General features: G+C 35.9%; 1 protein-coding gene across 1 annotated transcript; it reads right to left on the bottom strand.

Moving 5' to 3' along the window:
• Positions 1–5,804: 5,804 nt before the first annotated feature.
• Positions 5,805–9,854, bottom strand: LOC113238907 (the record flags this gene model as incomplete). The annotated part of the gene is made up of 3 exons (XM_026475755.1): positions 5,805–6,365; positions 7,758–7,910; positions 9,756–9,854. Coding segments are annotated over 3 exons (386 nt in total), but the record flags the coding sequence as incomplete, so codon positions are not given.
• Between the last annotated feature and the right edge of the window lie 2,315 nt (positions 9,855–12,169).

Raw genomic sequence — 12,169 nt, 5'->3', positions numbered from 1 at the left:
TAGCCTAGGTACCGCTGTAATGACCTATCGAGCTTTTAGCTGCCAAATGGCACGGTAGCGCTTGTAATAATCCACGATGGCGTCTTCTAGTTGCCAAAGCCAAAATCCTTTGGGTCTCTGCGCCAAAATTAGAAAGAACATTGGTAAATTTTCTGTTTTAATTTTCACACCCCGTTTCGTTTGTTCAACCCCTAGATTCCAAGACGGTAAAAGTTCCCCAATCAACATAAATCCTTCAATAAAGTCCAGGGTCAAAAAATATATGGTTCCCTTAATTAGCGATTTTTCTTTTGTAATTAGGGGCAACAATGGACCTTCCGTTCATTAGGAAAATAGGCTTACTATTTTCTTTTTCTTTTTTGCTATAAATGTTTTCCTTTGAGTTTTTTAGGAACAGTTCCACAGAATATAATCTTGATACCTCATGTGGATTAATTTTGTGTTAATTTTTGGACAAGGGTTACCAGGGAAGGATCAATGTTTACGAGCGAGTAAACAATAATAATAATATTAGGTAAGTATTTACATAAAATATTTAGTCAAAGTCAAAGATTATTTATTCCATAGGTAAAATAAATTTACACTTGAAAACGTCACATTTAAGCTACTGCTCGTTCACTACGCTGACCTCCCTGAGAAAAACGAGCAAGAAACTCTAGGGATTGCTCTTTTCAAATAAACTTAAATGCTATGGAATACACTTTGAATCAAATTTGTGTGGATTCTGGAGCCATGTCGTCTTTCTATACATCTTTATCTAGCACGTAGTCTTCAATTTTGTAATATGATTTTTCGATCAAAATATTTTTAATGTAGTTTTTAAACTTAGGAAATGATAAACTTAATATATGCTCCGGAATCTTATTGTAGAAACGTATACAGTTCCCCATAAAAGAGTTGTTTACCTCGCTCGGTTAAACGAAATCGTGAGTTTGGACTTAGCTCTAAGGTTAATATTATGGATATCTTCTTTCTTATTGAAATTATGTATATTTTTACGGGCATATAAAATATTTGAGTAAATGTACTGTGATGCCACAGTCATGATACCAGTCTCCTTAAACTTTTCTCTGAGAGATACCCGAGAGCCTAGACGGTACACAGAACGAATCGCTCGTTTTTGCAATACAAATGGTTTGAATATCTGCCGCTTTACCCCACATGAGAATCCCGTAGGACATTATACTATGGAAGTAACTAAAGTAAACTAGTCTAGCAGTACTAACATCGGTAAGCTCATGTATTCTGCGGACTGCGTATGCAGCGGAGCTTAATCTGCTTAAATAATAATATTGAAAAAGAAACATGTTACGAATGTCAATGGCGCGCCGTGAAAACTATCTTCATTGTGTTACGTCTTAGAGATCCCCCACACCAGCGTCTTTCGAGCACCAGCATTAGGGATACTACGTTGCGTCGCCACCGTGTGGACATTGTGTCGCCGCTGTGTGTGCGTTGGCAAGACTCTGACGCTCGAAAGACGCTAGTGTTGGGGGATCGCTTACTTAATACAATTATATAGTATATTTGAAATATATGAGTGTGTGTGAGGCACAGATACTACATAGCTGTGTTATCGCATTTATGATACAGTCACGTTCATTATTATGTACAGACTTAGCGATATTACAATCGAATTATATCCCTAAACGCTAATTGAGTAGAATAATGTTGGCAGGAGCCATTTACTTTATGATTGAAAACTTATTTAGATGTTTTGGTACATTGTTATATGTACACATGATTGTACATAGAATATATGTTTTGTTTTGAAACAAACAGAATATTGTGTCAATTTCCTTTTTTGTCGACTCTCTCTCATTCAAAAAGAGGCTAATAATTTTTATAATTAATAAACAAAATAAGGTTATATGTCTGTAGCCGAAATGTAACTCTAAATAAAAAAATAATCATAATAAAATTGTTTATTCAGTAACATAATGTACAGAGAAAACTAAAGACTACTTATGCGATTTAATGTAAAAATAAACATGTACCTGAACTAGGAAATTCCTGTATTTCAGGTAAAAAGTACTACTAATTATAAACGTGGATACTATATTAATAGTATCCACGTAATATTTATAATATTAATTACAAATACTTTTTAGGGGAATCTTATGAAATAAAATTAAACAATTAAACAATAAATTGCCAATCCAAAAAAAAATTTACTCTTAAACAAGACAACATTTATTTTACGATAATAAATAAATTCTCTGTATCCTCATAAATGACATAACTTATGTGTGATTGGTAACGTAGCTGATAAAATTTCAATGTTATTCCATAATTCTGAATATTTTTAACCGACTTCAACAAAGGAGGAGGTTCTCAATTAGACTGTATGTTCTTTTTTTATGTATGTGTGTTACGCGATAACTCCGGTATTTGTGAATCGATTCTTTTTTGTTGGAAAGGGGGTACTTCCATAGTGGTCCCATTTCATTTTGAAGAAAATCATCTACCTCGAATTGCGGCTGCTCACGCATGAAGATTCATTTTTATTAATAGCGCCTAACTTAAATTTAGGAGTAATTACTTTTATGGATGATTTTGCTATTTCTCCAATTCAAGGCGTTTTTCTCTCAATATACTTTGAGTAGTGAGAACCGATTATTATTATCTCCAGTATCAAGTCCTGTATAGCGGCGGACTAGAACTGCGGGATATTTCAATAAAACTTAGCAAATAGACGTAATTCCACGTACTTTTGAGGTCGGTTTTTTTAGTACTCTGTACTGAGATTATCCTGAAGCCGGTTCGCATTAAAAATTGTTTATTGACAGATTCAAACGTTTCCTTTTTACGATACGGTCGTTAAAATTCTGGTAACGCAGTAGGAACAAGCTAAGAATTAATTTTTTCATGAGTACATTAAAAAACAATGCACAAAATTCGCTGCAGATCTTAAGATTATAAACTTTGTAGGATATGACTGCAATAGTATTATCTATTTGTTATGTTTTTATACATTCTCCACAGAGTCGGTAAAAAAAGTTCATTGACCCGTATAGGGTTTTTATAAAACGTTTCAGCTCAATGGTTATTGGAGATAGTTAAAAAGCAATCTCATTTATCAAAGAACTAACGCTAAGAAACTTTTCCTTTACCTCAGGGACGGTATGCTGAAGGCGCAGGATCGAATCCTGCCAGATCGAAAAAAAAATTCTTAGTGTTCGATCTTTGTATTAATTATTATGAAAAATAAACTTAATATTACAATCTCATTTAATTTCGACCATAGGTCAATTTATTACCTAACCTTCTTCTTTTTCAACACTTGGGCAAAATCGTCTCATAACAAAGAACAGCGCCGAAGTTGCTCGTTACTCAAGCCGAAATAAAACGTCAATATAATTACACTACCTTTCTTGTTATACTATGATTACACCCTGATCATTAAAATCAAACTGGATGGGCGCTAATGAGTGGAATTTGATAATTATAATATCTGATCCGAAGATGACATAGCTCCGAGTACGCAGCTTAGATAGACAGTAGAAAGTGACAATTAATTTATTATGTCCACCAGCTTTATAGGCATCAGCTACAATTTGATTTCATTTGCAACTTGAACTAGGTTTTTTGTTTATCGCAAATGGATGAATAATGACATAATTGAATGAATGAATAAAGGTTTTTTTTATTTACGAGATTTGTAACTATACTTGAATTCATATAGGTTTCATGAGAAAAATTACGATATAAAAATTAAATTAATTAATGTGCTCATTTCTACAAACCTATAATCAATTTCAAATAATTAAAAACGTATGAACTCAAAATTCAAACTTGAATAATCTTTATTTCATAGGTAAGGAAATCCACTTGAATTCGTCACACTGATTGAACTCTATTATTATTATTATTCGTAAGGGAAACTTTCCCTGAAAAGAAACTTATTCATCATTAGTAACATATTAAAAATTCGTAGAAATACGTTAAGCTGGAGCTTAGCTTTTTGTCGCATTACAATTATAATAACAATAACGTACACACTCAACATAGCCCCGCACTAGGAAAACCCTGTGTCGCGGGTGCCATGGACATACACGTAGACAACTACAAATTACACCCAAACTCACGAGAGAAATAAATGTAGGCCATACAAATATTTCTCCCGACCCGGGAATCGAACCTGGGATCTCTGCATGGCAGTCCGGCATGGTAACCGTTCGGCCACAGAGGCAGTTACATTTGTGTCCCGGCATTTGGGGGGCTAGCGAGTTTTTAGTCCGAGTGGAAGCAAAGTGCGCAACATCTTTTCGCTCTTGTTGGATGGACATTTTTTTGTATCTAGCTCAAGTCTTCACAAGATTTAGTTTAGTTCTTCAGTCAAGATTTAGTGCAAATAAGTTAGCATGAATTTTAGTAACAGTAGAGCTTGCCACCATGCCAGAATGCAATGCCAGAATGCCACCTTACCTATTTCTGTCGCCAAGCAGTAACGTGAGCCTCACGCAGTGAGGGTGCTGGTGAAATTACAGGTACAAAGGACTTGTTAACTTATGTCTCAGGGTGACGGGCGCAGTGGCAGTGCCCATAAGGTCTTTGCGGTTTAAAGTTCTGAATGGCACTGCAACTGTTATGGATGGCCATGTGGCTTACCACCAGGCGCACGACTTGTTCGCCCCGACACTTGATATTATATAAAAAGTGTGGTGGCTCTCTTTGTCCTTCTACGAGTGTTGGTATGCCGCGCAGCAACTGTCGCTCGGCATCGACAAGTGCCGCGTGGCTTTGTCACAGGAGTACAATGCCAACATATGTCATCTAGCCTAATTACCTACGTAACGAATGAACCATGGCAAAGCAATGAAAGGGTTAAAATCAAACAATAGTTAATTAAAAAGTATATATTCATTTTTACAAATAAACTGGAACTTCATGTGTAAATTGTTAAGTTAGAGCGATGCCACATGGGCATTGCGGGTGCAATACGTCATTGCAACGCAATGATGACGAACGTAACGATGCTTACTTAAGCCGGGTACTCACTAGCGAGCTGTAACCGTAACCAATGCATGTTATAGTATCAAAAATCATAGTGTGTACGTGGTTCGTGAACATGCCACGAGCGGCATTCCAGCGAGTGGAGACTGTTTCACGCATACACACTATAACTTCGTTACTGTTGTATCTGTTACGTTACAGTTACAGCTCACTAATGAGTACCCGGCTTTACGTGCCACAGCTCACCTCTCCGCTTCGTCTCCCGGCCCCGTGTCTGAAGAGCAAGGTGACGTCGTCGTGCGCAGCTTCAGCGCACTATTTTGGTTGGTAATTCTGATTTCTAAGTATTATAACCGCTCACGCGATTCATGCGTCTCTGGAAGCATACCACACCTAGAGGTGCCGGTGATGATTTTATACCGATTTATCGGATATCGAAGTTATAACAGGTAAAAGAACTAATACTAATTGCTATTTCGGTAACTACTCTAGCAAACCATAAAGTTTTTAATGCCTGGGTCTGTCATTTAAAAAAAATAAACAACTTCAAAAATACGTCACGACAATCGTGTGTGTTATTGTTTGGGCTGGTGATGTCGGTGTTTATTTATTGAAAACATACCGTAAGTTGCGTTTTTTTAAGTTTACCCTGAATATAAATGTTTATAAACTATACTTTAAGGAGTAATTTCATGGTAAACGTTAGAACCACTCAAACGGAATATTATCATATTTACCCAAGTAGACCAAAAATGTCATTAGTGCTTTTTAAGTGCAGGATTTGCGGTGTATTACTGCATTTTATTTGAGATGTTTTTGTTGTAGTACGAAGGGTATTTATTAAGCAATGCAGAATAATAGTTTTTATTTTTTAAAACTTGTATTTAAACTGAATCCTTTTCTAATTTGCGAAACCAAATAGCCGCCATTTTGCGGTAGGATGAGCGCATCGCGTGAGCGGATAATATAACGCAGAGTCACCGCTCATGTATTGCATCGGGGCGTTGGCCCCGATGCAATGCATCATGTGGCGTCGATCTTAAATAACAAACTTAACAATACTCATATTTACTCAAATGATTTCATTTTCATTAACGGGAAAATAAGAATCGACCATGTTTTTTGTGCAGCTGTGAATTTTATTAAACTTTTGTCCATCCTCAAACATTCGACTGGAATACGACAACGCTTTGCCGTCGTGGTGTTATCGAATGTCGTATGTAACGAAAATATGAGGATGTGTATAAGAATAGTATTTTTAGTAGAATATTCTTTTTATGCGGTCATGATACAGCATTTCTCGTCATCCAGGCAGTCTTTAGCTTGAGTGAAGATCAGTTTGTCGCTGCAGAAGGACGTCAGCGGCATGCACACACCCAACTTGAAACATCTCGTTTCTTTGACCGACACTAAAATTGACAAGAATTGAAATGAAAAAAGTTGGATAATATTCCTATAATCGCAAAACAATACAGACTATGTTAATGACAATGAAGAAATAAAAACGTGCTTGTACTATTTTACACCTTTTAAAGAAATCGGTCGCATCGCTGTTACTTAAAGCGCATACGAAGTCGAAAGACGTTTTTGCGAGTAATTTTTTTACCTCTTACTCAAGTTGTTCAGTGTTAAGAACAATTTCGAAGTATAAACACACCTTCCTTAACACATGCTACAAAAAATGTTGCTTCCTTCATGAGATCGATGCAATTTTTTAGCTTGGAACTAAAAAGCCTGGTCGGTTTTTTTTATTTTAAGTCTAATTTGTAAAATTACGAAACGAAGATTACTCGATTATCTTTTTTTTCATTTATTTGTTTTACTTACATATGTCTCACATATTATTATTATGTCTTCCTTCACCATTAACGAGAGGTGTTGGTACTAAATATTTATAAACGTAATTTGGACTAATTACACACGGCACCGTAACAACAGATTTTCATACACGCGTGGCGGCGGACGCGGTGACGGCGAGTGTTGCCACAATTGTGTAGTAATATACGACTTACACCGCTGGTGCTGTGGTTTGACGACTTAACTCTTGCAAAAACACCGTTACCGCGGCGCCATGTGTAATCAGCCTTAGAAATCAAAGTCCAAGTCATACATGCCGCTACAAATTGGTAACCCTAGTATAATAATGCACATGTAATATACGTAAAAAGTGCTTTATGAGAAATTTTGTAATTCTCCTATAAGCATTGACCTACCAATATTTAAACCTAAAGAAGTTATCGACTAATTTAACTCTTTCCTGAAAAGTTATTATTTTGCAAATGTGATCTTATTACACCAAGGGGTGCGAACTGAGAATCTACTCTTGTGCCATTAGCGAGCATTAAATAGACACTCTATCGCGCGTGATGCAGCAATCATGCACGATAGAGTGCTGTAGTAAAGACTTTGAAAGTAAAAGGAAAAGCCCGCGCGATTGCGATCATCAGTTGCGCGCGCAATCGCGCATTCCAACACGCGCCAGTTTCACGCGGTCTATCCGGTGCAATTAGCCTTTACATGGACGCTCTTTCCGTTGTAACAAAAACGAACACGAGCAATCGCGCGCTAAAGAAAGTTAGTTTAAAAAAAATTCAAACAGGTAATCGCGCACGATTCCGCGTGCAGGCTTTCCCGGGCGCAATCCTCTACACTCCTGTTCACGCGCGACAGAGTGACTGTGTAAAGGGGGCTATTGCATTACCACCGCTCGACACGCTCGTTTTATAATCTATGATAATCGACTAGTTCGATTAAATTCTAGCAAAAAGATTATAATCAATACTATAATAAGTTTTACTAACTGCCATAACAGCATTCAACTCCCCTAGGCTGCTGGTTAGGGCACAGTCCTGCTGTCTCTGCCAGGAGCCCAGCTGGACAGTCTGAAGCCAAAACGCATTGGCCACCAGCGTGTGCACACGGCTCCTCCATCATTATACTGTCTATTAGTTTAACTGAAACATAGAAACAGAGTTATAAAGCCGGATTTACATTTGTCTGACATGTCGCGTCATGTCGCGTCAAAACGTCATCGGTTTCATACACACAACATAATTAGTCACGTCAGATTGCAACACACTAAAATAAGTCTAACCATATTAAATGTCACGATACGACACGTAATAAATATATAATAAATGTAAATCCGGCTATACAATAATTAATATACTAATTTGTATCTGGTTACTTCTTTATCATAGCTTAAAAAGCCTATGGTATTGATGACAGTATTTTTTCATGAATGTATTTTTAAACTCAAGCATCTATTAAAGTTAAGGCAAACTGCTAGAGCATTCACTTAAAAAATATTTTCTTACTGGCAAAGTCAGTTTTAACCAAATATTTGCGTTGATGTTTATTTAACTTAGAAACTAAGGTTGAGATTTTATAAAACGCGCTCCCTCGCGTGTTATTACGAAGTAAACTCAAAGTGTAATTTAATTTCTTGTTTAAAGTTAGGCAAAGTTCGTTTCGTAATACGAGAAACTTGCTTAGCTCGCCATTTTTGCTAAATCGAAGTGAAATCGTTTTATAAATCTCAACCTTAGAGCTCGATCACTATAAGCACGACACTCCTTCGGTTCGCGGATGCACGGGAGGGGAATAGCCTCGTGCGGAACAAAGCGCTGCAAAAATATACCTACTTTATCTTCTTGTGTTTGAAACAAGTCATGCCCAACGAGAAAATGTAATTAAATTCAACGCTAAGAACATTGAAAATTCAAGAAAATGAAAATCGATCAATTGTGATCCTGAAAATGTAATAATAATAATAATGTGTCAGACAATCACACCAATAACACAGTTTTACAAACCATACAGTTTCGTAACGAATGTACGCAACGAACTGCGGGGTACACAAGGGGAATTCGGCGTCGCGGGCCATATCCTGCAAACACGCGTAGTTTGCCGGATCGAGCGCTAAGGGTTGGCGTGTGCGTGTTTTAAAATGCTTTTCAATACTATCATCGAGTTCAGAAATCGTTGTATACGTGTATATCTATGTAACGTTGTATAAATGGCGTACATGTAACTATTGCGTTGAATACTGAAATGAGTAAGAAGTCCATTTTATGCAGAATTTCGTATGTTTATTGGAAACAATATTTTACATAAATTATTTGGCTTTCTAATTACAATTGAACTTAAGCACGGCCTTACTCATGTTTACCCCATTCTTTTATAATGCTAATACACTACGTAGTTAAATTTAACAATAGAAACTAAGAACATCTGAAAATCAAATGCCATATAAATATTTGGCTGTGCAACACTTGAAAATCTTCAATAGTCATTGTGTATTGATAAGTAATAATCATTGTTATTACATGATTACGTTAATTTTTTTTCTTTTTGTGACAACCATTGCAACAAGCAGTACAAGTACCTAACTACAAGGACGGCGGTATCGCCGAATATCAAACGCGTTGCGCTACTACTGCAGGGAAGAGTGCTACTACAGTGCCAATAACCAGGTCTCAAACTGGAGCCAGTTTAGGAACCAATTTAGTTTTTAGTTATAATTTCTCACATTGGTCATAATGAAAATCGAACCCGAGATAACCTGACATCTGATGCCCACAGCGCAAACAATAGAGCCACCGAAATCATCTACAAATATAAATGTAAATAGATATGCTTTAAGGGAGTTATTTATGGACAAGAATGCGAATGCGAACATAATACATTATAACAATTTTATAGATACTCAACTCGAATATCAGTTTCACTGAGTTTCTTTATTTCTCAGTCATAGTATCGTAAATTGGCTGCTAGGCAAAAGTGTATTCACTACTTACGTTCACGTAAGTCTTCTTTATTATTTATTTTGTACTCGTGAGTTGTAGTAGTTTTGGTACTAGTAGTGGTAGCACCAGTAGTTGTAGTAGTAAACGCCGCTATTGTGCAGAATTAAAAACGTAGTATAGTTTATTTTTTCAAAACGTACCTACAGTTTCTCATAACGTAATTTCCTTCTTACTTCTTTCTCCGTTGAATTATATCTAAAGTATCGATCTCATTTAATAAAGTTTCACCAATCGAGAAAATGTCATAGACTTTTAAATAATCGCATTATGAGAAACTATTGATCATGGGAATACATTTTATGAGAAACAATAGGATGTCGTAATATTATGTGTGAATAAGTTACACAACGAGAAAGTATCAACAATTAGATGATCGCAAATCACAATTGTAATAATGTTTTACTTCTTCTACCTTTAAATATGTTATTATCATGCTTCAGTCAAATAAAAAAGTTTATTTCGCATTTGAAGTTCAACAAAATCAATTGGGACTGTGTTGAGAGAATATATAAGAACAGAGTTGCCTCAGTAAATTTTGAGGAACCATAAATTAATGTAAAACAGAAAATATATTGTATTTGTGGATCAAACACAAGTGCGACTTTCTGTCTCTTCCTCTGCCTTGGAAATATTTTTTGGTATGTTTTTGTTTTCATCTGTTAGAATCAAGTTGATAAAGTTGATAGGAAAATGTATGTAACTAACGTGTTCATTACTTACGTTCACGATAGTATTCTTTTTCTGTTTTTGTGTACTCATGACTTACGCTGACAGTTCGAGTACCAGACGCCGCTATTGTAAAGTGAAAAAGTAGAATAGTTATTGTTGGTTCTCTACTCTTTGTCATAACGTACCTATAGTTTCTCACAATATATCACGTCTTTTTAATTCTGTTTTTGTCGTGAAAATATCATAGATTTTTAAACAATCGCATTATGAGAAAGTACATGCCATGACACAATTCTATGAGAAAAATGAGGAAAATAGAGTGAGTAACTTAGGGATGTTCACAAATTAAATAACGTTAGTAAGAAGAAAAATATTTATTCATATTCAATATATATCTTGCTACTAGAGTATTCTTGAAAAACTGAAGTCAATCAAAAAAATCATTCGGTGTAATGTAAGGTCCAAAAAATGTACGAAAACTGTATTAAGGGCAAGATTAATACATCCAACTGCCAGTTATTCAGCTGTGTCATAAATTTTGAGCAAGACGATATGAACAATTATGAATTGAACTATGCCTTAAAACAGAGCATCATGAACTATATTTCTATTATGTAACGTACAACTAGATATGAGCCAAAAAATAGGAAGTCTACCACGAAATACGACACCACGTGAGTGCGTCCGCAACGAAGATCATACGTACTACCTTAGAATAATAACGCATAGAAAGCTAGTCCGCACACGCCAAGTGAGGCAAATTGAAGCGCTCCCAAAGGTCCTACACGAGCGGGCGGGGCTTCAGTGCTCAAGGTCAACTTGCACCGCGAACAGATCAAGAATTTTAGCTAAAAATGACGAAATGTGCGGTAAATGAGTGTAAAAATACGTCAGACAAACATAAAATAGATACTAACATCACATTCCACAAGGAAGTAACGCGTTTCAACTTGTATTTTTATATAAATATTCACTTAAACCGAAAATTAACCTACTACTAAAACCAGCCTACATGAATTTGATTTTTGCCTCACTTGTGACAGTTCCTTTGATATAAAACTATCATTCTATGCGTTATTATTCTAAGCGTACTACATAATGGCAATTTTAAATGGAATAGAATAGAACAGAACGGAACAGAATAGAATACGTTTAGTCAATTACATAGGTCTTAAGTAAAATTAGGTACATGGTATTCAACCTGCAAGCAGATATGCAAATATTAATGGGATTTTATGTTTAGCCTCTATAGCTTCCAATTAATGCAATGAATTTGTAAATTCTAAGTATTCTTTATTACTATAGAAGCAATGTGTCAAAAGCCATTTTGTCGAAAGTATGTATTTTCGTCTGGTAATTTATTTATTTACATGTTGAAACAGTTATTGTTATAAATCAATTTATGGCAACGAGGTTGGTATAAAAGATTCATAATTTTTGCACTAGTTTGCCTTTGAATGACTTCACTGCGTGTTTTAAAAAATTGAGGTTGAGAGTTGACAAATACGTATAAAAAATAAAAGTAATGTCAAAATTTTATACGAAAGCTGTCATTTGACGTTTCGAAGGTAGCTTATGTCAAATCACGATCTTCTTACGCGTTTCGTGGTAGTCTCCGGTCCAGTACGAAGCTAAAACGATGATCGTTGCTTCTTATTTGGTATTTCGTGGTAGACCTCCTGGTCCCGCGTCTTTCGGAGAATTATTGCGCAGTCTTGAGAATGCCCGCAGTTACA

Source organism: Hyposmocoma kahamanoa, unplaced genomic scaffold, assembly GCF_003589595.1.
Source record: "Hyposmocoma kahamanoa isolate Upper Pololo Valley unplaced genomic scaffold, ASM358959v1 98791, whole genome shotgun sequence".
Taxonomy (NCBI): Eukaryota; Metazoa; Arthropoda; class Insecta; order Lepidoptera; family Cosmopterigidae; genus Hyposmocoma; species Hyposmocoma kahamanoa.
This window is presented reverse-complemented; position numbering and strand designations above follow the sequence as displayed.